This window comes from Simochromis diagramma, unplaced genomic scaffold (assembly GCF_900408965.1).
Source record: "Simochromis diagramma unplaced genomic scaffold, fSimDia1.1 OVJJ01000361.1, whole genome shotgun sequence".
In the NCBI taxonomy this organism is placed as follows: Eukaryota; Metazoa; Chordata; class Actinopteri; order Cichliformes; family Cichlidae; genus Simochromis; species Simochromis diagramma.
The window spans coordinates 3,021,907-3,047,010 of NW_024386860.1; the positions used below are offsets into that span (position 1 = coordinate 3,021,907).

Sequence of the window (25,104 nt, forward strand, 5' to 3'; positions counted from 1 at the left end):
AGCAGACACATCGGTATAAATCAGTGTTTATTGTGTGTCTTTAATAATTTAATAGTGATGGACGGTGCTCAACTTGGCGTGTTGCACCACCATGACTTTTTCTGCTGTAGTGATCTAAGGTCAGCCTTAATCTTCATCTCTGGACTCACGGACAGACTACAGATTACAATGATCCCAGTCAGCTTCTGCTCCCCTCCCCTCCGTTTGATCCACTGACTGAGAAGCATCAGTCTAAGGCACATGTAGCTTAATAGGCAGAGGCACCAAACCAGAGTGGCCTCTTCTTCAGAAATTAGCAGCAACTCACGTCAGTCTTACATCAGTCTCTATGGAGACCACAGCCTCTATAAACTTAATGCACTTTCAGCAGAAACTAAGGCCGGCTAAGGTGTAAGATTCATATTCTTGCACAGACAGGCAGATCACAAACAGCTGTGCAGCTAAGTTCACTCTCATTATCCATGTCTGTGCTCCTGTCCTATAAGAGTCTTATCTGTTTTTGTTTGTTTGTTTTTTTTCTAGCTCTGTAGATCTCTCTGTGGAAGTCGTCTGCTATGAAAAGAGGCAGAAAAGTGCGGTTGTCTGGTCCTGGTGCTGATTTGGGTTACGGTGCTGCAGCTCTCTCCTGTTTCTCTTTGTAGACTCGCAGAATGGCTTCACACACAAACTGGAACTGACACTGCAACAAATAAAAACACAAAATATTATTAGTTACTAGAAAACAAAGCAGTTTCTGATGTGATAATACTGGCAAAATAATAACTTTCAAAAAAAAAAAAACTCCACGTAGAGAGCGCATTAGCAAAAGACACAGTTCAATGAGTTTGCAGTTCTGATGATGATGGTACCAGGACGAAGAGTCAGAGGAAGGAGATATTAAACTCAAACCCACATGTGTGACATTAGAGGGAAATCAGAAGAGTAACAGAGAGAACAATGTCACTGTGAGTAAAATAACAGCGCTGCGGTGAGATTGATAAAAAGCTCTCAAACAGCTACTGAGACGCCTGATAGTGTAATTGATTTGTAAGAAATTCATCTCCGTCCTGTTTTCAAAGAACTGCATTACCAGTAAGAGTCTGTCTGGGTGGTTAAGAAGCCTCAAAGACCAGAAAGATGAGGATTTTCATGGGATTTTAAGACCCCCCCCCTACAAAAGCACAGAATAACAGCCACATTCTCTCCCAACATTAAAGGACGTCCTCTGAATGTTTCCATTACTGATACACAAACATATGGGGGAAACCTGAGGAAGTGCTCCATCAGCACAAAAACATCACAGAGATGAATCCTCAGGGAGTGGCTCTCCTTTCCAAAATAAGGGTGATAGTGGTAGCAGGCTCAGGAGTATGCTTGAAGCAACGAGTAACACCTTTCCTCTCCTTCGACAGCTACCACCGAGGTGCAACAGAGCACGGCTTCCAACCCCAGCTTGTGCTAGTGAAGCTTCTCATAAGCCCCCATCAGTATTATACAATGGCAGTCACAAGGTTCTTAATTAGAGTTACAGATGGCAGAACCAGCAGATGTCCACATCTTTGACAGTGGGCTTATATAAAAGGGCAATTCTGGAAACAGCAAGTCTTCTCTCTCTTTCTGAAATCTCCTGTGGAGTTGCACAAGGTGGTTTAAGAGAAAACTTTCAAGCATGCAACTAATTCTTTCAGGATTCGAAAAGGTTCTAATAAACCAAATCAGCTAGCTAAGCTCAATATTATTTTCCAGTTAATATCTACACGTTTAATGTGAACCCATCCTTTACCCTCACGCAGAAATGAGCTAAATGCCTCTAACTTGGAGCACAGCTGCTCCAGGTCCTTTTGAGCTGAAATGTGCCAACTGGAGTGTCTCGGATGATCCTGGCGATCACCTATCAGCTGCTTGCCAAGGAGTTACAGGTATGTAGCAACCAGAAAGAGACGCTGAATTAACCCCGGGCCCCTCTGGGGAGGAAATCAAGGTTTGGAACTTCCTCCCGGAAGTGTGATTTTTAATCTATGGCTCTCTCCCACAGCTTGTATTTGTCCCGTCTTCCTCTCTGACCACCAACTGGTTGCAGGAGATGACTGCAGGTCCCTGAGCCGGGTTCTACCAGAAGTTTGTCCCTGTTAAAAGGGAGTTTTTCCTTCCCACTATCGCCAAAGTGCTTGCTCATAGAGGGTCATATGATTGTTGAGTTTTTTCCCTTTTCTCTGTAACACTGTAGGGTCCTTACCTTACAGCTTTGTTTAGCTATCTGTATAATCAATAAGAGCTGGAATCAGAGGAGTACACAGGGCCTGAAGAAGGGATGGAGCACAGGTGTAAACACACGTGCAGCTAGGGCTGGGCCATACTGTTCACGGTAATACCGGTATAATGTTAGGCAACGATAAGAAAATGAAATATTGATATATCGAAAGCTGATCGTTGAATGTAACAGATAAACCAGAATTAGTTTGTAAAAATGGTGCCAACTTCAGTGGTGTGGAACTGGTTTGGTTTTTGTCCGTCAGATACCCACCAAAACACAATTTTTGGTAGAATATCCAAGCGGCCAAAAAACCTGGGGCTGCACGGCGTCAACGCAAGGGGTGATCCGCGTTAACTCACTAACGGAGATTTGGGGCGTTAACGCGGTTATGGCGTTAATGTCATTTTAACAAGATTAACACTGACAGCACTAGTTTTAATACGACTTTGGTAAGCTACGAAGCTGCACCGTTTGATCATTACGGCTACCATAGTCAGGAGCCTTGCGGAGTAATACGTACTGTGCTTCAACATAATATTACCGTATTGTGTGTGTAACCTCTTTTTAAGTTTTGTGGATATTATACATGGTTATGCTCAGGATATGTTGGCCCATTTCCACTGGAAATGCTTTTTGGTTAAACTGTGACAGCAAGGAATTTGCATTTGCACTGTTAAAATTTTATATAGCTTTCATGCACGTAAAAACAGCTGCTTGGTTAAGTGAAAATATATTGAATATATTGGGTTTATTGCACTAATAAAGTTGTGGAGTTGTAAAGTATTTTGTCTCGAGTCAATTATATTGTCAGTTATATCGTTATCGCAAATTTTTAAATATATATCATGATGAATATTTTTGGCCATATTGCCCTATGTGCAGCATACAGAAGCTACAGGACAACAGTATGTTCAACCTTCAGAAGCTCCTCCAGAATGAACTGAATGGAAATGTGACTAAAAGTATTGTGAACACCTTTTAGGCTGTCTACAGTCCAACAGCCAATGAAAAGACAGAAAAACAGAAAGCAGCTAGAAAATCTCTTCAGATACAAATTATCATAATAATAAAATCATAAAAGAAGGAGGTTAATGAGGCAGAGAACAATCACAGAGTACAAATCCTTGTTCTGTCTCTGTACCGTGGTCTGAACCATCATGGCTCGTTGATCTCTCAGTGTTTTGACAATGTCCAGTGGGGACACTGGCTGACCCTGGTCCAACTGACTCAGCGCCGTTTCCATGGTGATCAGAACACCTGTCCGCCCAATCCCAGCGCTGCAAATGTAATTCAAAACAAACACGGCATTAAGTTTAGAGGAGATGAAGGTGCAGGGCGTGCTGGCAGTTTAAGTATACCTTGTGTATGTGTGTGTGTGTATTTGTGTGTTACCTGCAGTGTACCATTAGTGGCTCTTCACCTTTCCTCCTCTCCCTGACTGAGCTGATGAACAGCAGGAAGTCTGAAGGGTCGTCCGGTACGCCGTGGTCCGGCCACGCGACATACTGCAGGTGTGTGACTGCACGTTCCTCTCCCAGCTAAACACACGAGTACAAAAAACAGAACACAGAAATGACAAACAGATAATGAGAGAAATGAAAATGAAAGCGTTGCATAATCAGTATTTAATATGATAAACATGGAGCCTTTTGGGAAATATGCCCACATTAGACGGCACGGGGCTGCAGGCTCAAATACTCTGACATTATTCAGTATGAGAGGAAACAAAACACCACAGAGAGAGCAGTGGAAAAAAAAAAAAAAAAAAAAAAAAAAGAGCGAAACAAGCATGTGGCCAGTAGGTGACACCGAGATTAGGAAGCGAGGGAGGGACGCAGAGAGATGAAAACAGGTGGAGAGTAGAGAGCACAGAAGACCAGAGCTAAAGGGAAAAAGTGAAGGCAGGGAAGAGAATGGCTGAGCTGAGAGTTTATAATGGGCATGTGGCCTGTGACTCCTGTGACTCCATGCAGGGATTAACTCGCTCCGCCAGAGGAACAGATGGGCCCACGCAGCAGTATCTGTGTACGCATGTGTGTGCATTCATACTTCATGCCTCCTTGAGCATTATCTGTTTATTTACCTGCTCGCCCAGAAAGGTGATGTGAAAGCCTTTAATCTGATAATCTGCCATATTACAATCAAGCAAACAAACTTCTCGCAAGGATCCTCACGTCAGCACAGCAGCCCACTCCCAATGACACACAAACGGGGCCATGTAATTTGTTTGTATTCGCTAATGCACATGCCCACCCACCCACGCACACATACAGACCAAACCACCCACATGGAAGGGACTTGTATGTTGGCTGCAGATAAGTTTGGCAGCTCCCTGTGGTGAGCTCCGTTATGTGGCATATGGCACGAGCATGATACATGCTACTGCAACATATAAAGAGAAAAGCCATGTGTTGGGTCACTGAGGTCATGCCTCTCCGTGCTCCACGTGCACACGAGAGCAGGTGGGAACTTTGCTGTGGATAAAATGCAGTTCCTTGAATAGCCACTCGAGGCTTCAACTAAAAGTGAGTTAATCTCTGTAAAAACCCATGTTAAAATGACCAACTTCAGCCTGCTACAAAAACAGTTTTAGTCTCTTTTGCTAATTTGTCCCTTTGTGATAACTGTATTGAGTTTTGAGTGGGAGCTGTCTTTTGGACATTTTTATTAGTCACCTAATGGAAGATGTGAGTGGGGGTCGAGGCGCCTGGGAAGGCATCTCAAAACTGTGTTGTAGACGGCTGACAGTTGGTGTCATAAGCCATCCCCTCGGTTCCATGGTGGTCGTTCACATTGGACATACATGGCCTCTTACTCTCCTTTCAAGGAGTCTCGTAGTGGTTTCACACGAAACCTCTTGTGGTACTGACCCATACCTCTATTTAAACCTTGGCTCATGTGATGAGGCACATCATTAATAGTAGGGACAACCCCCATTAGGGTTTAAATACCTGGGACTCTACCATTTGGTTTCAGAACTCTTAGATTTCACAAATCTGAAAGAAGTCATCCACCTTCTTTCCAAGCTCTGAGAACTGACTGAGAAACTATGCTGGCACTTTGCAAATCAATTTACTACTGATACTTGATCCTCTCAAAAGCAAAGAAAGGGACTGAGAATCCCAACTGTGCACAAAAAAAAAAAAAAAAACCAGCCATGCAATGACGCAATGAAGAACAAGCTGACCTTCGAATGTTTTCAGTGTTTGCCATCTTTAACTTCACTCTCTGCAAACATCACTCCGAACTATGTTACAAAACAGTTGTTTGTTAAACAGTTTTTGAAGCATAAACTTCAAATAAACAAGCTGAGATTTTCCCTCAAATCTTTGTCCAGCAAACCTTTCAGCTATGGGGGGAAAACCCCAGCCACACATGCCGTGAAGCTAAAACAGCAAAATTTTCCTCTTTAGTGATCTTGGTGACTTTTCCCTCATTAGCCTGTGGCAATAACACCAAGTGGCTACATGTAAATATTTATCTATCTACATCATTACTAAACCAGAATAATTGAGAGAATGGACACCGTTTCAAGTTAGACATTCATATAAAATACAGGACAGACATTCAATGTTAAGTGCACAACACTAATCCACAGGCTCAAAGGAAGTGGTGAGTTTTTGGCAAGAGATATCAGATTTCATTTTTTTTTTTTTTTTTTACTATCCCACATATCAGAACCAAATTTTCCAAGCTGTTAGAGCCATGTTGGAGGGAGTATTGAGACTTGGACGCCAATCACTCGCACATGTTTTGTCCCAAAATAAAGTTATTCTGGAGAAACATCTGTTTGCTGCTAAGTAAAATACTACAATATGGGTTCCACATTACTCTTGAGGTCTTCTCTTTCTGTCTTCTGTGGTTAAAAACACTGGTTTGTAAAATACTTTTAGTGGCCTGCAAATTTGTTTTGGTATAAATCCAAATCATCAAGCCTCAAACAATGACTGGACACTGATAACGATGGAACTAAGATCTAGAGCAGAAATATTTACTAGAAAACGATGTAAAAAACTGCTGTTTATCAATGAACTGAGGATGCCGCCGGCAAAGGAAGCCTTATGTACAATCTAGGGTCAAAATACGAGGGCAATCCCAAAAGTAAGGTCTCCTATTGTTTTAGAAATACGAACAGTATTGTTGACTTTCTGCCTGTTGGGACCACAATAAACACTGACAGGTGAAACAGTGGAAAAACTCAGAAGTGCATTTCAGAACTGGAGAAGAGGAATGCTGAGCAAGGGTGTCAGGATTCTCCACGACACGGCGCGTCCACACGTTGCCCGTCAAACTGTCGCTCTCCTGCAAAACTTTGGTTGGAACTTCATCACCCACCCACCCTACAGTCCGGACCCAGTGACTACCACCTGTTCCCAGAGTTGAAAGAACATTTGTCCGGAAGGCGAAACTGCAGCTATGACATGGGAATTGTAAAACTGCTACAGCGTCTACGAAAATGCGTCAACCGAAATGGCGATTATTTAGAAAAATAAATAAGTCTTCAAGCTTTAAAATGATGTCAATATTATGGAAAATAAATCGTTGTTTGTATTTCTAAAATAATAGGAGACCTTACTTTTGGGATTGCTCTCGTACATTGCAGTAGTGTTTTTTTAGCTTGTTCTGTTTTCCTGTCTGTGTAATAAAAACGTAATTAGGGAGTTAAAAATAGAAAACAAACACTTAGAATACATATAATGTGCTGTTTGCAACTTAATCTAGGTTTACATACATAGTGCCAAGACAATCGAGACAAGTTATACTCCAAAATAAAGAGCCCATAGGATGCTGAAGAAAACTCCAACAGCAAAGTAACCCTTCTACGAACAAGGGGTTGGTGAAAGTGGGAAGGAAAAACTCCCTTTTAACAGGAAGAACCCCCAAAAAGAAGCAGGTTCAGGGAGGGCCAGTCAGTTTGAGAGGACAGAGAAAAGAAAAACTAGTCGATTAACCGCTGCAGTTGCTTTTGCTACTGTACCTCTGTGTGTGTCAGGGTGAACTGCCGCGTCACATACGCCAGGTTGCACTCCTCCGAGTGGCACTTCACTCGCATGGGCCCATAATCCTTGGTTTCAGGCGGATGCGGCCAGTACTGGTGGCACTTGGTCTGCAAAGTGTATGACATCACCAACAAATTGCATTACTTCTGGCATGAGTCATGAATCAGGATAGAGTTTACTACTGCTACTACATCAGCTGCGGTCTGCTCTCAAGAAATCAAAGTCATATTAGCAGCATGCTATGTTCCACCTGGCAATCTGAGGAACAAAAGCAATTCATCAGGAGCAGGATGCAAACTGAGAGTCAATATGTGTGCGTGTGTGCGTCTGTGCAATCCTCAAGTAGAAAGCAACTCAGGAGACTTGATGAATATCAGGAAAATGATCAATTAATGAGAACATCTGGTTTCCAAGCAACAGGCAAGCTGAGACAGAGACATGTGCATTCAGCAAGACCTTGATATCTCGCTGCCTTGGCGTGGATGCGCCTTCACCCTCGAATTATTTATCTCATTGGCATCCCGCTCGCACTTTATATTTAGCTATTCTGTATACCGCGAAACACTGTAATTACTCACAACAGTGCAAAATAGATCATTTCTGTGTGCCAACATCAACGCGGAACCTTCCAATTACAGCAATCATGTGACAAATTAAACATGATACAGCATGTAATCACTATGTTAATGCACCGCTGATTGTGAGTTGTGTAATTTCAAGCGTTTCCCCTCTCTGTTCGCTCTTTACTCCTTTACAACGGTGGCTGTTACAGGATAAAAGCTCAAAAGCATAAAATGATGTATACCCGTCCCCTCTCTGTTAGAGTCGTAAGCATGATGATGGTGTGTGTCTGTTGCTCCCAAACAGTCTGCCAAAAGTGAGTGAAGGTCTGTGGTAGTGGACCCTGAGCTGCAATGTAACGTAAACATACACCAGACACCGGGGGCGCCACCTGAGAGAAATACAAGGAAACACACACATATACACACAGAGAGACACACAGAGTGGATGAGTTTACATTAAAACATCAAACAGATACAAGCCCAAGCAGCAACGTCTGTGGACGAATGAAAGAAGCTAAGGTGGAAGTGCCAAACAACCTGCAGTTCCTATAGTGGCCACTTGAGGCTTGCTCCAAGAGTGAGTCAGTCCACACAGACTTCCCCCTCCTTAAATGATCATGTTTACAGCATTAAAGTACTTTTGGTCTCTTTAGTCAGTTTAAGCTAAACTGTACAAGGCATGAATTTCATAACTTAGAGCTCCAACCATATGTCCCAATAGAGTTTCTTTATATTTCCGCCTCTGAGGAGCCTGACTGTTTTGTCATTTTTAAGGTGGTTTGAGGTTGAGCAATTGTTTTCCCGACTTTCTGAAAGTCATTCAAAGGTTTTGTTTGGACATGGGCTTCTTTTTCACTCATCTTTAGTCCAGTCCTGGACCACTTTGAGAGTAAAACTTTTTTTGTGAAGCCACTTAGCACTGATCTAAAAGACATAACCCAAAACATGAACCAGTATTTTGTCTACACATAACAGAAACAGAACCAATTTTAAATGATATATTTAGACCTTTGTTACTAGCAGCCTGTTGCAAAAACACATGATTTGTTCCCATTTAAAGTTAGCGCAGTTTGACAGACATAAAATAGCATAGAAGTGACAGGTCTAAAAAAATATTTTCAGTAAATGTACAGTATCTGAAAGTCATGTCTTTCAGAAACAGGAAAGAAACCACCAAGACCTGACACAGTGCCTGAGAGATGCATCTGGACCTTTAGCTGATCTATCTACTCTTCACTGAAGCCTCATCAGAAATGGTCTCATTGAAGGCTGGCTGTCAAGAACCTATTCTTAAGGGAGGGAAACAGGGAGAAAAGGCTGAGGTATGACAAAGTACAGAAGGACTGGACTGAAAGTTAGTGGCAACAGTTCTGATACAGTGATAAATCAGGAAGAGGTCAGGAGAGAAGTACAACAGTGTCTCCAGCCACTGTGAGAGCATAATGTGTCATGAACACTGCTGCATTTCAGCCAGCAGTGTTGGGAATCTTAATGAAAATAGGGTAGAACATACAGATTTTTATCCATCATTTGAAAAGTGAATGTCTTTCAAGAAGTCTGGAGAACTATTTCTGAACACTACTTAAAGAAATAGCAAGACATCTTTACTAAGAGAGGTCAGGATGTGTTGAAGAATAAAGGTGGTCATATCCAAATATTGACTTTTAAGCGTGACTGAACTGTTTTTGCCTTACATATTGTATTTTCATGTATGCTTCACATGTTTCAATAAATCACTGCACATATTTCCCATTTCCCTAGCAAAATCTAAAGAAATGAGGGGTTTGGCACAGTACTGTACGGTCGCTTCTGCATCCTTAAAATCAACAAGTGGAAGTGGCTATTTCAATTTTTTATATATAATCTATGAACAAGACACAGTTTCATATCAGTAATATTTACCGTGATGTGGCTGGCATTGATATAATCCTCCTTACCCTGCAGCACCACTCTGGTAGTGTCATCTGAAAGTAGAGGAGGACAGCAGTGTGAGAGGGTCACAACAGAGCTGTCAGTAGACCCCAGGCTCAGCCAATTAAATTTCATGAGGAGTCACAGGAGAAACTTCCAGATCAAGGTTAGAAAGGCAGCACGGAGGTGGGTGGTGGGAGGAATTGAGGGATGGGGAAGCACCCGGCTGTGATGAGACCAAAAGCAGGGCATAAACAAAGAAACAGGAGCACTTACAAGGCAAAATATCCCGATATCGATTCTTCTCCACGTTCTCAGGGAGCCGAGCACAGCTCAGTGTCAAACCGGGCTTCCTCCTGTATAAATTCTAGAAAATACAAGCACGTAAACACACCGAGAAACATACACAAACACAAACTACAAATTCCAGGCCAATCACGGTGTCTTGGCTTTAAATCTTTATGGATCAAATTCAAGTGAAGATTAGGGCCAGCATCTGTTCAAACACAAACACTTAAAAGCTTGTTATGATCCCTCACATAACCGAGAGGGACAAACTAAATCCTGCTTAAAATAATAAAATAATAACACAAATGTGCCCGCTTGTCATTCATTCACGTCTATGAACATAGTACACCTTAAAATAATAATCCAGTATTCAGCTCCAATTTGCATCTTAAATACCTCGAAATGGAAACAGAGTGAGCCTGTCTGTATCCCCCTCTCTAGTTGCCTCATGGATTCCTCCAGTGTGGGGGGGCGCTCTGACGGGCCAGGTGAGCGTGGCTTTTCTTCCTGTGGTTGGATGTTGAGCGTGAGGGTGGGCAGTGAATGCAGCAGGGGTGTACCCCGGCCAGGACCTGTTTTAGAAGGACAGTTCAAGGCTGTAATAAATATTCATTGAAACATGACGGACAGAGTGCACACTTGGATCACATGCTGTCTCAGCACTTTTCTCTGACAGCGACACACGCACACACAAACACACACAAACCTTTACGTCTGATGAGCAAGGTCAGCTGCCTGGTGTGCGACTCTCTGCTGGCTCGTATGAACATGACAACCTGGTCATGTGTGTGTTCAGAAATGTCTCGACCGTTGATTAGCACCACCAGGTCTCCTTCCATGAGTTTGGGGTCGCTTCGATCTGCCTACAAACAACAGAGAGTCGTGTAAGCAAACTTTGACTTATGAAGTGATTTAAAAACATTCTTACTATCATACATTTTGTCCACCAGAGATGCCTGCCATGGCAGCAACTCAGTGCATTTAGACATGTAGATATGGTCAAACTGAGCACCAGAAAGGTGGGAGAAAGATTCTTAAAGTGACTTTAAACGTGCCACGGTTGTTGGTGCCAGACAGGCTGGTGTGCTCATATCAGAAACTACTCATCTGAGCCAACCCAACCATCTCTAGTGTTTACAGCAAATATTCAAAAAAAAAAAAAAAAGAAAGAAAGAAATATAGAAAGAAATATATATACAGGGAGCAGCAGTTCTCTGTGCCATAATACCATCATCCCGGTGGGTGATGGGATCCGCCAGGGCTGCCCTTTGATTCTGTTCATAATTTTTATGGACAAAATTTCTAGTCGTAGCCAAGTAGTGGAAGACTTTCACTCGGGTGGTCTCAGAATCTCATCTCTGCTTTTTACGGATGCTGTGCTTCTGGTGGCTTCATCGGGTGATGGCCTCCAGCTCCCACTGGACGAGTTCCTGCCCCAAGTAAAGGAGTGCAAGTATCTCGGGAGAGCGGGAAATGCGGTTGCAGCACTAATCCATCAAGGCGAAGAGAGAAAGCTGAGTGTAAAAGTTTACAGGTCGATCTACGTCCCTAAGAATGAGATTGTGGATACAAGTGGCAGAAATGACCTTCCTCATTTGGGTGGCTGGCCTCTCCATTAGAGATAGGGTGAGAAGTTCAGCCATCCAGGAAGGGCTCAGAGTAGAGCCGCTGCTCCTCTACATCGAAAGGAGCCAGTTAAGGTTACGTGTTCCGGGCATGTCCCACTGGGAGGAGGTCTCGGGGTAGACCCAGGACATGCTGGAGAGATTATATCTCTCGGCTGACTTGGCCGATAGATATAAGCTCGGACATAGTCCCTAAAATATTACATTTTTATATTTTTCTGTCATATTTATACAGTTAGTGTCAAACATTCATATTAAACATGGCCAGCATTTCAAAGACCGTGGTCAGCGTGTTTAAAAGTAGCTGTATGAGATAAAAACACAGGAGTGAGATGACTCGTAACACTCGGTATCCAAAGTATTTCATGCTTGGCACAGATTTTGTCATATTGTCATCTTAAGAGGCAATATAACAAGGAAGAAGAACTTGTCAACTCCCAGGATAGAAACATGGAACTGGAAATGAACATAACAGGGTCCCTTATGTTTTCTGTTGGTTATGACAAAGACCATTAAAAATGTCACTTAATAACACATTTTTGAAGCTGGCACCAGAATATTCCCCATGTAGATTTCATCTGATGAATTAGCTCATCATTAGTGCTCTATTTCTTTACAAATACACAACCACAAGCCAAAGCTGATTTTTTATTACGCGTTTATGTCTCATTGTTTTTTCATGTAAATTTGTGGAGCAATCTGAGTGCATTCTTACCGGCGAGTCGGGTTTAACATGCGATATGGCTAGAGGCATCTTCTGATCAACGCCACCCTAACAGGAGGAGGCATCAGAAAATTAAACCGAGGAAGAGTGCAGCAGTAATAAACATAAAACTGAGTGTGTGTCGCGAATAACAAGCACGGACCTACCTTAACATTAAAGCCAAACTTGCCCTCCTTATCGGGGGCAATGCATATTAGCATCAAGTCACCGTCACCGGGAGCACCCTGCATAGATGGTAACTCATAATCAACACACATATACTGAATACACACACATGAATAAATACACCAAAACACACAGAGCTGATGGTAAGATAACAGACCTTATTGAACTGGGGTAAGCTATCCTCGTCTGTTATGCTGTCATCGGCTTGCAGTGAAATGTCATCTGTCGCTGGGTTATAATCGCCAGAAATGCTGAAAGACATTAAATAAACAGAATTTTTTTAACAGTTTGGATGAACCGAAAGCTTTGACACATTCCTACTGATGCAGGTCTGTTTTATTAGACAGCGTTTCTGTTATAAGAGATACTAACTGCTGAGGTGAACCCTGCCCCTCACTGGTCTTGGAGCTGCTCACAGACGCCCGGTATGTGTAGAAGACATCTTCCCCCTCTGACATGTCTTTCAGGTCAGTGGTCAGCTCCATCGAGGACGGGCGAGGTTTACGGATGCCGTGGCGAACTCGAGGACTTCGCCTGCCGCAGACAGGAGAGAGCGGTCACTTTTTTAAAATCACATTACAGGAAATGGCACAAGAGGAATGAAGAAAGGTTTAATATGAAGCGCAGCGGAAAACTTAGTGCTGGTGACTGTACCAGTTGGGGGTGCTCGGGGGCGATCTGGAGGGCAGACTCTTGGTCTCCAGGTGCTCCGATGACAGCGACCTCCTCAGGACTGGGTTCCACACCATCCCCCCGACCACTCGCTGGCAGACTGGCCCACTGCAGTCGAAGACAGAAATGGCAAATCAACTTAAAATTTCTTTGCCTTCCTGTGAATAAGTATTGCATGGATGTCCAAGGCCTCACCTTTCAGGTTTACTGTTGCCCAGGCCTAGGTGCTGTGTGATCAGCTTTCTGTAGGACTGAAGTGTGGTGTTTTTTAGCCTGGAGCTCCTGGGAGAGCGGTTAGAGGAAAAGAAGCAGTGATGGTCCACGCAGGATCGCCACAAGTTCTTACAGGTCTTGGGGCAGGGCAGAAGCAGAGACATCTCACAGTCCTGGGTTTCTCCCTGCAACATGCACAGTTTAGGCTCTAACTTGGTCTTTATACTGTAAACTGTAGCATTCAAGGTCACATCAACTTATGCTGCTCAGGTTGTAGTTTTAACTGGCAATAAAATCTTCTATCGCCATATTTTCTGAATGATTTATTAGCTGTCAAGCAGAGAAATACAGAAAAATGTGCCAAAATTATGGAAATTAAAATCAATGCCATATTTCTGTGCGTCTGTGCACACAACGGAGAATAAAAATAAATCATAAATCTCCATGTGCCACAGAGAAAACAGATATGCCAGCCAAGAGTGTAGTGTAATTAAGAGCAAGAGTTTGCTGAGGGCAGATTTCCAAACTATTAATAAGGAATACTGAAAGGGGAACTCACGTGCTTTTGTTTCAGATGTATATCAAAGCGTTTCCTCTTAAAAGAAATCTTGATGATGTTCCCCCTGCGTAGAAACAAAAGGACGGGATTGGTCGAAAGGTGATGAATCACGAGAAAAATCATAGAGAGAAAGACAGAAAGAGATGAGCTTTCATAGAAACATAAGACCCAAAAAGTGCCACATGACAAGATCAAAACAACACCAAACAGCAAACGTAACATATACACTTCTGTGCAAAAGTCTTGAGCCACCACACGTTTAAAAAAAAAAACAACAACTTTACTTCCAAGCAGCCAGACTTTGTCGTAATTTTCAAAGTGCTCTTGAGCAATAGTTCTCCAGGCTTTGTAAACATCTTTGGACATTGGCTGCTTTTTCACTTAGTTTCATTCGTGTTCTTGTACCTGACCATTTTTGGTACAATGTTTTTTTTTTATCTGTTAAGCCACTTAACAGTGAACTATGAATCATCTGTTATGTGATGATCATTTCATCATAACAGCCAAATTAACAAAGAACCAGTTTACGTGATATCTTTAGGCTCTTTGTTACTAGCAGGCTGTTGCAAAAACATGTGAATTGTTCCAATTTCTTTAGTTGGATCTATGAAAAATGAAAAAGATAAAGTTTGACAGGCATAAAATAGTATTTTTGCACCAAAAAATTGTTTCCCAAAGACATATTAGCTGAAAACTTGACATATCTTGGTGTAGTGTACATTGTGTGCCTAAAATTGTTGAGGAAACTGGACAGGTGGATTAGAAAAGAAGAAATAACAGGTCTGAAAAACTGCAGCAGATGAAAAGTATTTTCAAGTCATGTCCTTACAAAACAAGAAAAACATCCAGAGACATACATCTGACCCTTCATTTGATCAACTTATTGTTCACTGAAGCCTCATCAGAAATGGCCACAGTGGAAGGGTGGCAGACAATCCATTCGTAAGAAAGGGAAGCAGGAGGAAAAGGCTGAGGTACGACAAACTAGGGTGAAAATCAGTGGCAACAGGTCTTGTATTGTCATGAATCCAAGTAGGAAGATTTTGGTTCAAATCGTCATCAGTATATATGGAAGAGAGGTACATCAGTGGGTGTCTGCAGACATTTGTAAAGCTCTGTCATGGTTTGGGAATTTCAGCCAGTGTTGTTGAAGATCTTGTTGAAATTGAAGGAATTATGAACATAGAAAAATACCATCCAACTTTGTTCACCATGCAATATGATGTGGAAAGGGTCTGATTGGCCACAGCTTCATTTTTCAGCATGACAGTGAGCTGTGGATTGGCCTCCCCAGAACCAGGACCTTCAACATTATTGAAGCAGTGTGGGATCATGTTGACAGCGAACAGAACAAAAGGAAGTCAACATCCACAGAAGAGCTTTGAATGCCCTTCAAGAAGCCTGGAGAACTATTGCTGAAGACTACTAAGGAAGCTGCCCAACAGAGTTCAGGCTGTGATGAAGAATAAAGGTGGCTGTACCAAATACTGGCTTTTTTTTTTTTTTAGGTTTGAACATGTTTCACACGTTACATTTTCTTAGCAACATATAAAGAAACGAGGGTTGACTCAACAAATTTTGGGAATGCAAAAATACCTGGATTTACATAGCAAAACAACAAACAAACACAAGAACAAAATAAAAGCTGCAGCATTAGGTTGTAATAGTACTCCAAATTAAAAGCTTGATTAAAATAAGATCTGCAGGACCATCACTCACCACGGGAAGAAACTGGAGCAAATCATATTACAGAATATTGCAACACCACTTGAAGCCAAACCCACCATGAGAGGGGCATTGTTGGTGTCCTGGGAAAGAGAAGATGAGGAAAAAGACAAAAACAATCAAATCTAAAAAGAAGAAGTGGAGGTCAAACCATGACACAAGATGTTAAAAGTTTAGTCACAGTACCGTGGCAGCATGCAGCTCCACTCCGTACAACTCTAGCGTCCGTGCTGTGTTGAGAAAACAGAGCTCTGCATCGCTCTTCTTAAGCCCTCTGAGAACATGCAGTCACATATAACAACAGCAACTAACTGCACAACAAAGCAGCCATTTTTATTATTTCAGTGGTGGCTATATGTAGTGAACTGTCTTAATTACTTGTGTTGTGGATGCAGATCCTCCACTTTAGATAGGAAGTCTTCATCCTGTTCAGGGATGAAGTGCCATTTTGAGAGGTAACCAGGGAGCCAGGACGGACAATGATCTCCCATTTCCGCTGCAGATGGTGGAAAGAGACACTGAGCATCCATCCACACAGAACAACATAACCAGCAGCACACATCCGTGTATCCTGACATCTGGTGTACTGTAAGAGCTGCTAATTGAGAGGATCGAGAGCATCCTCACAGGAATAATTACTCACAAGGTTATTATTGAGCCATTAATCATTTGGGTTTTTTCTAGGAAGAGATCGTGAGACTTACACTGCACAGCATAAGAAGCCAGCACTACAGCTGCGCTCAGTGGGCACTGCAACCTGCAATCATATTCGATGATTACACTAAACATAAGCTGTGCACAAGGGAGAGGATACTTGAATTTGATTTTCTGTTACTAACCGTCCTTCTCTAATGTCACTCCTGATCTGGAGGAAGTACAGGTGCCTGGAGGAACAGGACAAGAGGAACTTTTAACAACCCACACCTTTGTTCTGTAGCCTACAGAAAACCCTTTGAAGCGGTTTGACCTATTGGTACTGCTAAATATGTCAGCAGGCTAGCCTTACTGGCTACGAGTCAGAAGGTCCAGTCACACTAAAATATTTCAACAAAGATTTTCTCACACACAAATACCCCCGACTGTTCCAGGTTTTTCGCTTACGCTGTAAAATCTCTCACTGAGGATCAAATGGGAATGGCAGCACACGTTTTACACAGAAAATAACCATCAAATATCTGTTATTTTGGATCATCTGGTGTTGCAGATTTTGTTTTGAATGTTTCAACAACTGCTGAGGCTACTGAAAATCTACTTTCAGACATTCGTGTTGCCTTCAGGATCAATCCTAACAATTTTTGATGAACTGGTCCCTTTTCTATCCAGCGCTTCACGCCGAACAGAGCACATAAGCGCCGTCAGCGATAACATTTAGTTCAAAGTTTCACAGAGCTGCTAGAATACCGCAAGACTCTTCGTCTCGTGCAGTCATCATTTGGAGGAGCCACTGCTTCACATGAAACTAGTTATTTGGCCTAGGAGTAGGCCTGCAAGATGCAAAGAAAATCTCTGTTATTCAGTAACACTGTATAATACTGTAATGACAATATAACACAAAAAAAGCAAATACTTAAGTGTGCATTTAAGATGTAACAGCTCAAACAAGGGTTTTTCCTTTAGTTTCTGAGAGGCTAAGGTACATTGTTGTAATGCTCAGACAGTGGGAGGTTTTCTCATTTTCCCACTCGCTATTATCCTGCTGAAACTACTTTCCCTTATTCACAAGGGGGTCGCCACAGCAGGTAGCTCAGCATGCTTGACTTGGCAGATTTTTTACACCGGATGCCCTTCCTGACGCAACCCCCAAAGGGATCTGCGTCTCTTCCCAGGACCAAACCAGGGAGCCACTGCTAGCTACCTATCCTGCGCTTGGTATAAATATAATGTTCTCTGTCTGGCAGGTTTTCTTAGCAACTACACTACATTCCTTATTTTGTGTTGTGTTTATCACATATCTTTGTATCCCAGTGATTATAAAAGTATTAACTAATCATCACAACTTAAGAGTAAGCCAAACTACTAAAACCCAGTCGAAAAAATGAGAAAGCCATCTATGATAAGCGTCACGTACTAACCTTGTCTGTTCATCCTGCAGAGAGTTGGGATCAGAGATGAAGAATCGTACTCTAAAGTTCAGATAAAAGGGGGACACGAGGCCTGCAGAGAAATAGCAGCTTGTCAAAAGTGGAACACATCCATGGGCACAAGTTCACCTCAATCTTAAACTGTTCCTCTTTTCTATTAGACTCTCTCTTTATCTAAGCATTTAAATTATATTTAAAATGGCTAGAAACATAATTCCAGCTGAAGGCAGTTAATTCTCTGCAGGCAAAACAACTGAGATACCTTTTATCTGCTTCTTCAAGGGCTTCTCGGGCTCCAACCATCTCTGTAAGAAAGGCATTCATTAAGTATAATGGCTAACTGGGGCTAAATAAAACCATTTATGTAAGCATGTCCCGTGGTTATCATCAACTAAACAGCAATCAGCATGTGCAGTACATTACAATCTCAGTTGCAATGTGCAGCAGAGGAACAGTGAGCTCACTGGAGAGTGTGTGTTGGCTGTGATAGAGGCGATGGCTGTGCTGGATTCTCTGATCTGCAGACTGAAGAGCTGCCTCTCCTGCAGGCGCAGGTGGTCGCATACTAGGTCCAACAGAACCACGCCTTCATCCTGCTTCTGAAAGATGGAAACAACAACAAACAGCATCACAACCAGCCAAACTTTCCGGTTGCTTATCTGTACACAAAAATACACCGATCAGGCATAACATTATGACGGCTGACAGGCGAAGAGAATAACACTGATTATCTCTTCATCACTGCACATGTTAGTGGGTGGGATTTATTTGTGAGCAGGTAAACACGCTGTTCATGTGTTAGAAGCAGAAATAATAGCCAAACGTTGGCATTTGAGCGAGTTTGACAAGGTCCAGATTGTGATGGCTGAACGACTGGTCAGAGCATCTCCAAAACTGCAGCTCTTGTTGGGTGCTCCCGGTCTGCAGTGAACCAAGGAAGGAACCAAGTGGTGAACCAGCGACGGGGGTGTTGGGTGCCAAGGCTCAGTGATGGGTGTGGGGATCGAAGGCTGGCCCGGGAGGTCTGATCCAACAGACGAGCTACTGTAGTTAAAATTACCAGAAACGTTCATGGTGGTTCTGATAGAAAGGTGTCAGAATACACATAGTAATGGTGTCCATGCTGACCCCCATCCATCACTGAAGGCACCAACAATGCAAGCATCATAACTGGACCATAGAACAACATGGAAGAAGGTGGTCTGGTCTCATTAATCGTATCTTATTTTATATCACGTGGTCCGGTGTATATGCGTCACTTACCTGGTGAACTCCTGGCACCCGGATGCACTATAGGAAGAAGGCAACACCGGGGAGACAGTGTGATGCTTTGGGCAATGTTATGTTATGTGGATGCTACTTTGACACATATTACCTACATAACCACTGCCACAGACCCATACACCCTTTCATGGAAACAGTATTCACTGATGCCTCTTTCAATAATAATAATAATGCGCCCTGCCACAAAGCAAAAATGGTTTAGGAATGGTTTGAGGAGCACAACAACGAGTTTGAGGTGATGACTTGGCCTCTAAATTCCCCAGATCTCAATCCAATCAAGCATCTGCGGGATGTGCTGGAAAAACAACTCGATCCATAGAGGCTCCACCTCACAGTTTACAGGACTTAAAGAATCTGTTGCTAACATCTTGGTGCTGGAAACCACAGCACACCTACAGGGAGCCGAGTGGAGTCCATGTCTCAACAGCTCAGGGCTCTTTGTACAGCAAAAAGTGGGGCTAACACAATATTAGGCATGCCATTGAGCTTATCAGGCAAAGGCACTATTAATCATCTCGATCTATTAAGTTTTGCTTTGCAGCAAGCTCCACAAGCTTATTTCTCACCATATTAGGCACTTCAACAAATTCTAACAATGGTTTTGGTTTAGATCCACCTTTCCTCAGAACACATCTTTGTTTTACAACACTCCCTTCTCGAGAAAATTACTCTGTCACCCCCGGTCCAGCTGAAGCCATAACCCAGAAAGCGCTGTCTTCTTGGCTCATACACAGCCCACATCTGACTTTTCTTTAGGCTACATTTCACACTGACGAACAGAATTGACTGAGGCATATGACTGCCACAGCTCAGCCACAGGTCTGCCACATATGGGCCAGATGTCAGGTGTCACACCCAGCACCTGTCATAGCCTGTGTCGCCACAGCTCATGACATTTTGAGCTCCGCAACCACAGCCCAAAATGTGTCTGCAGACTTTTTTTCTTTCTTTTTTATGATGCTTTCCTTTTTTTTTTACTGAACACCAACGTGACTTAGCACACCATGTGCAGACCCCTGCTGTGGAGTGTCTTGGCATGTATTAGTAAATCAGATAATGTTTATAATGTACACATCCAGGGACTTCAGAAAGCCCATCAGCAGCACAACATTCTGTACTTTGAGCTGTTCACTGATTTATGAATCCCTCTGAGGGACAACCCTACAGCTCATCTGCATTTCCTTCTCTCTTTTTCTTCCCGCTTTCTGTTACAGGAAGCATATTCACATCACCAGAGGACCTTGTTTACTAGAAACTGCGGCAAACAAGGTGTGTTATTCTTTTGTAGCAATGCACACTATCTGGACACAAAATCCAGGTGATGATCAGTTTAAACCGCCTCTGCCTCCCTTAGAAATGCTTCAGTGAAAGTCGGCGAACCTTATCCAAATAGAAGCAGCACAGGAGCCAAATAAAGACAGTAATGGAGAGTTGGAATTGGATGCTCTTTATGACCACAGCACTCTCACTGCTCTCCCATTGTTCACATAAAAATGCTGCACAGAGCCTGTCCTGGAAGGCAGTATCACGCCTGTCAGTGTGTATACTGCCATCAGAGGCCAATGTGATACGCCGACAGCGTTAAAGGCTTCAAGTGTGGCGATCACTAGAAGGAGATGAGCATGCCCTTCGAACCAACGTCGCATTGTTGAGTGAGAGATGTGGATCAATGGGAACAGGAAAGAATAGTCTGCCACTTCATCACGTGTGACGCAACAATCATTAATAGAGTGCACGGGCAGAGAGAAGTAACATGTAATCTGCTCAGAAAGGACATGTGTCTGTGTGTTTATGGGTGTGTTTGCGTGTGTGTGTGTGTGTCTTACGCACACTGACTCTGAAGGTCTCGATAGTGCCGTCCAGCAGCTGAACCAGGCAGAGCAGGTCCGGTTTTGGCATGTCTGTTACCAGGGTAACTCTGCCTCCCTCTCAAGACAAACGCCCTGCCCTCAGCCTGTCACCGAGAGGGGACCTGGAAACACACAATCACACACAACCACACAAAAGTGTCAGAGGTTTCCAGCCCGTTGTCTTGCACAGAAAGCACCTCCCTTCTGGATGACACTGTGTGGTGAGTAATATATGTGCCTGATGGAGCATCAGACTGCAGTGAGTAATGCACTGTGAATGTGAAGGAGTGACTGTAAGTGTATGTGTGCATGGTTTGTGTAATCCCTTATTATTTGGCCTGGGTCTGAACATGTCCCTTCCCTCTCCCTGCTGCTCTCTCTCTCTCTGCATCTCCCCGCCTTTCACAGGCAGCTGAATGATAAGAATGTTAAACATTTTCAGAGTTGAACACGCCCCATCGACAGTGCTACAACTGATCCCAGACCAACCAGAGAAGGAATGCATGAACACAAAAACATGCACTACAAATGCACACATGCATGCATCCATGTATTCATACATGTCTGTATGCACGCACGCTCAAAGGTAAAAACAACTCTGACACTGCGTTCCATGTGCAAGCATTGCATGTGTATGTACATACTCACATGTGTGCAGTCCTCAATTTCCAGGTGAACCGATTACTGGATCTGGCAGGCCTGTTTCTGAAAGAACACACAATGTCTGAGTTAATGTTTGAACACAGTGACACACTCTGAATATATTAGAGCAGAGCTGATGTCAATCTGATGACTGGTTTTCCATAACAACCCGCTCACAGGCAGACCTCTGATGAATTAACAAGTAAATGTTAGATTTAAAGGCAAATTCATCATCATGTGGCGACTGTGGCTTCACTGCGTCCTTTGCATCTTGTACCTATTACTCATATGTTGTGGCTCAATCGTACCAACGAGGGAACTGGGGACGAATTAGCCTATTTTATTGTGGTAATAAGGCATACTTATGCTATAACGTTACCAGCACACAAGTTACAAACGTGTACTGTGGATAAACTTAGACGATAAAGTTCAAACAACCCGGTTTGTGCTGCTTTACCTGATAAATCACTGAACAAACAGGGCCTGTCTCAGTGTATTAGGCCCGCATTTCTGAGCTCCGTCTGTCTCAGCCTGTCGATAATAAACTCTGTCGTGACCTCGCTGTACTTTGTACCACAGCGCGAACAAGGAACCTGTTGACAGCCTAAAGTTTCTCTGCTGCTACACCCAACAGGAGGAACGCACAGTACTGGCAAACTTTCCTCCAACCACCGCAGTCCTCGCTAAAGCCCGGCCAAGTTCGTGTTTTCTGGGAAGAGAAAGGTTTAAAGGACATTAAAAAAGACTTTACTACCTCAGTGGTGCCGCTTCAGAGACGGGTCATATCCCTCCGGAGTGTGCGCGGAGAAAACCTCGGAACGGGGCCTGTCGGAAGAGCCAGGTAAAGTAGGTAAATATCCGGGACAAGTTTCTCATCCCTGCCTGCGCTGACTCCGCGCGGCCCCGCCCCTTTCTGCGCGCCCACGCTGGGAGGCGCGCAGGCAAAGCAGAGGAAGTCTGGAGCATAGACTGTATATAAAGACAGCCTGTAAGAACAAGGCCCTGCATTAACAAGCTTGCAGTTTTATGTATGCTTGTGCTTCAGTAACAATAAAGCTTATCTTACTTTATCTTTTTAACCCCTCAAAGCCTGAATCATGAAACAATTGCCTTGAAAAATCTTTTAACAATTAAAATAAAATTAATTAGATATTAACTAAAAGCAGAACAACAAACGTTATCACAAAATTTTAAAGTGACATAAAAATAAAATACACAATGAAATGTTTTAACTTTGCACTTTACTCTACTCAAAGATTACATTTTTTACAATTTACCTTTTTTGTGATTATTAAAGGTGACTGTGTCTTATTTTTATAATGATAATAATAATAATAAGATAATAAGATATTCGTCTCATTAAGTCTGAGATCTCTCTTTCAAACCAGACACAAAAACTAAAAATATATACGCAAATTAAGACAGACAGCCACCTAATAAAATAACGCATTATACATAATCACATATTATATGTTTAGAAGTGTTATTCTTCCCATTTATTTATCCAGGACTCAATATTAGCTTTAATAGTTTTAATCTTTAATTTATTTCGTTTATGACAGGTGCACCACTGAGGGTAATTCAGAGTATGTGAAGTTTAAAATCATGTTGGCATGAAATATTCATGAAATATTCTGAGAATATTCTGTATTAAAGCTCAATGAAGTGCTCTAGTTTCAAAACAGGAGAAGCACTGCAGCAATGTGCAAACACATATATCGTTTTTTCTAACAGCAGACTGATGATTTCATAAAGCTGCTCGCTCAGGAAAAGGAAAAGGTGGTTTTTGTCCAACTTTAGGATTACAAAAACAAGAAAAGCCTCCAAGGTTCTTCATCAGACTTTATATGCTTCAAGAAATGTTCTGGCTTGATGTCACCATCTACAGGACACTTGAAGTACTGCGGCTCTCTCCTCCATGTCCTCTCATAGTAATACATAATAACAAAAATACACTTCCAATAGCTCATACTGACCAAATACGAGAGACATGTAAAAACGAAACTGTCTTTAACTGTCATAGTGTTTGATGGTAATGATATGCAAGTGTAAAATATTTGAAATTCCCACTTCAGACAGAGATTTAAAAAGTAATGATGGCACACAGTGTGAAAACCTGTCTTAAAATGTTCCAGCATAGTGATTTTAATTGTTCTTTGTACTGTATGTAAGCTGAAACAGGCAGAGAGGAGATGCGTGTCAGCCAGGTGCTTGTTCACCAGCAGTGAGTATTACACAAATCAAAGCAATAACACTGCTGACCACAAGTGGCATGCTGTTTCAGTAACACCCTCTGATGTTAACTGACAGCCCTTTGCTACTAGATGACTCATAGTTGGATGAGGCAGCCTTGTCAACAAAACTAATGAATTAAATATGTTTGATACATGTTTCATCACCTCTTTTATTACACTTCATGACTTAAACACCACAACACTCATTGACTTCTACCTAAACTCAAGTTATTATTACTATATACTGGCACAACTAAGCTTGCCATATTATTGTATACCATATGTTCTTTCTCAGGGCAGACTTCCACCAATAGCGCCTCATACAATATTCAGTATCAGTGTGATTATACAGTATATATATATATATGTTTACAGTATCTGTAGATTACTAATGTAGAGCAGAGCTTAATAAGTCAACATTAACGAACTTGTGCAGGTGGTCTCACGCATGGGCATGAATGTTATTTGTTTGTTTTCCAGGGTGGAATGATTGTATGGTATCTTTAATTATGTTAAAAATAAAAATGTTTCAGTTAATTTCGAATTTTCTGTAATCCGCACATGTCAAAAGATATATACACAGGCTTTAATACATACACAGACTCAAATCTTTTTATAAGCGGTGCTGAAGGTTCTACAATATCTTTTAAGCTGATGAGCCCATGACCTATTAACTTCTCATTAGTTATTGACATGATTGACTACAACAGTTAGTTTGTATTTGACAACATAAAAAAGGATTTGTTTGACAGCCATCGCTAGAATACTCTGAACAATGTGAAACTTCAAGGATCTCGGCAAAGATCTAAGAAGGAGAATTATGGATTTACACAAGTTGTGAAGGTCTCTTGGAGCCATTTCTAAACATCTACACATTCCAGGATCATCAGTGTAACTACAGGCGTCCAACAAAGAATGGCCACGCATCATACTGATGTCTTCATAAGTTTATTTCTCTCTCTGTTATTCTCTTCAGCCACCGTGAAAACGTGTGCGCCTCTTGGACCACATGCAGAATAACATTAATGTTGTGGCTGTAGCCGCATCTGTAGCTCTGTATCCATGCTAGTTCTGACCCACAATGCCATGGTTGTGCTCTCAGCCAAACCCTGGCCATGTGATCATTACAAACACCTCCTCATACAAACTTTACAGCACTTTACATCTTTAACAAACCCTTATTTTGTAACCTCATATTATAGACAAGTAATTTAATAAATGCTACACTTTTATTATCTTATTCAATAAATTTTAACCCTTTCCAACAAAAAAATGAATTAAATTAAACATGAATCTATTACAGAAACATATAAAACTAACACCTTTATTGTAACT

The 25,104-nt window shown here is 42.2% G+C and overlaps 1 protein-coding gene and 1 long non-coding RNA gene across 3 annotated transcripts; one reads left to right on the top strand and one right to left on the bottom strand.

Moving 5' to 3' along the window:
• Positions 1–12: 12 nt before the first annotated feature.
• ptpn3 (protein tyrosine phosphatase non-receptor type 3) lies at positions 13–22,453 on the bottom strand. 2 transcript variants are annotated; one of them, XM_040029666.1, is made up of 27 exons: positions 22,290–22,453; positions 21,542–21,598; positions 20,874–21,015; positions 18,224–18,358; positions 18,022–18,064; positions 17,751–17,832; positions 16,518–16,562; positions 16,383–16,435; positions 16,057–16,174; positions 15,865–15,952; positions 15,673–15,761; positions 13,954–14,017; positions 13,377–13,579; positions 13,164–13,289; positions 12,882–13,043; positions 12,667–12,760; positions 12,491–12,568; positions 12,336–12,392; positions 10,702–10,858; positions 10,392–10,567; positions 9,984–10,074; positions 9,699–9,760; positions 8,039–8,185; positions 7,212–7,340; positions 3,626–3,771; positions 3,375–3,510; positions 13–679 (listed from the first exon to the last, which is right to left on the bottom strand). In XM_040029666.1, exons 3-27 carry the CDS (start codon positions 20,940–20,942, stop codon positions 605–607), a joined length of 2,625 nt encoding a protein of 874 aa, XP_039885600.1. In that variant the 5' UTR covers positions 20,943–21,015; positions 21,542–21,598; positions 22,290–22,453; the 3' UTR covers positions 13–604. The 2 variants fall into 2 exon arrangements, with proteins under 2 accessions (XP_039885600.1, XP_039885601.1); XM_040029667.1 differs by having other exon boundaries at positions 21,538–21,598.
• On the top strand, positions 5,506–5,910 carry LOC120732228. The gene is made up of 2 exons (XR_005695557.1): positions 5,506–5,702; positions 5,739–5,910. It is a non-coding gene; the product is annotated as an uncharacterized LOC120732228 (long non-coding RNA).
• Positions 22,454–25,104: the final 2,651 nt, after the last annotated feature.

Bases quoted from the DNA above. Each gene is read 5' to 3' on its own strand.
- ptpn3 (XM_040029666.1), bottom strand. From the start codon at position 20,942: ATGCCAAAACCGGACCTGCTCTGCCTGGTTCAGCTGCTGGACGGCACT. The intron at 15,953-16,056 runs GTAATTAAGACA...GCATGTTCTCAG, and splicing joins GATCTGCATCCACAACACAA to AGGGCTTAAGAAGAGCGATG. The intron at 13,044-13,163 runs GTACAGTCACCA...TGTCTGCGGCAG, and splicing joins CCCCCGAGCACCCCCAACTG to GCGAAGTCCTCGAGTTCGCC.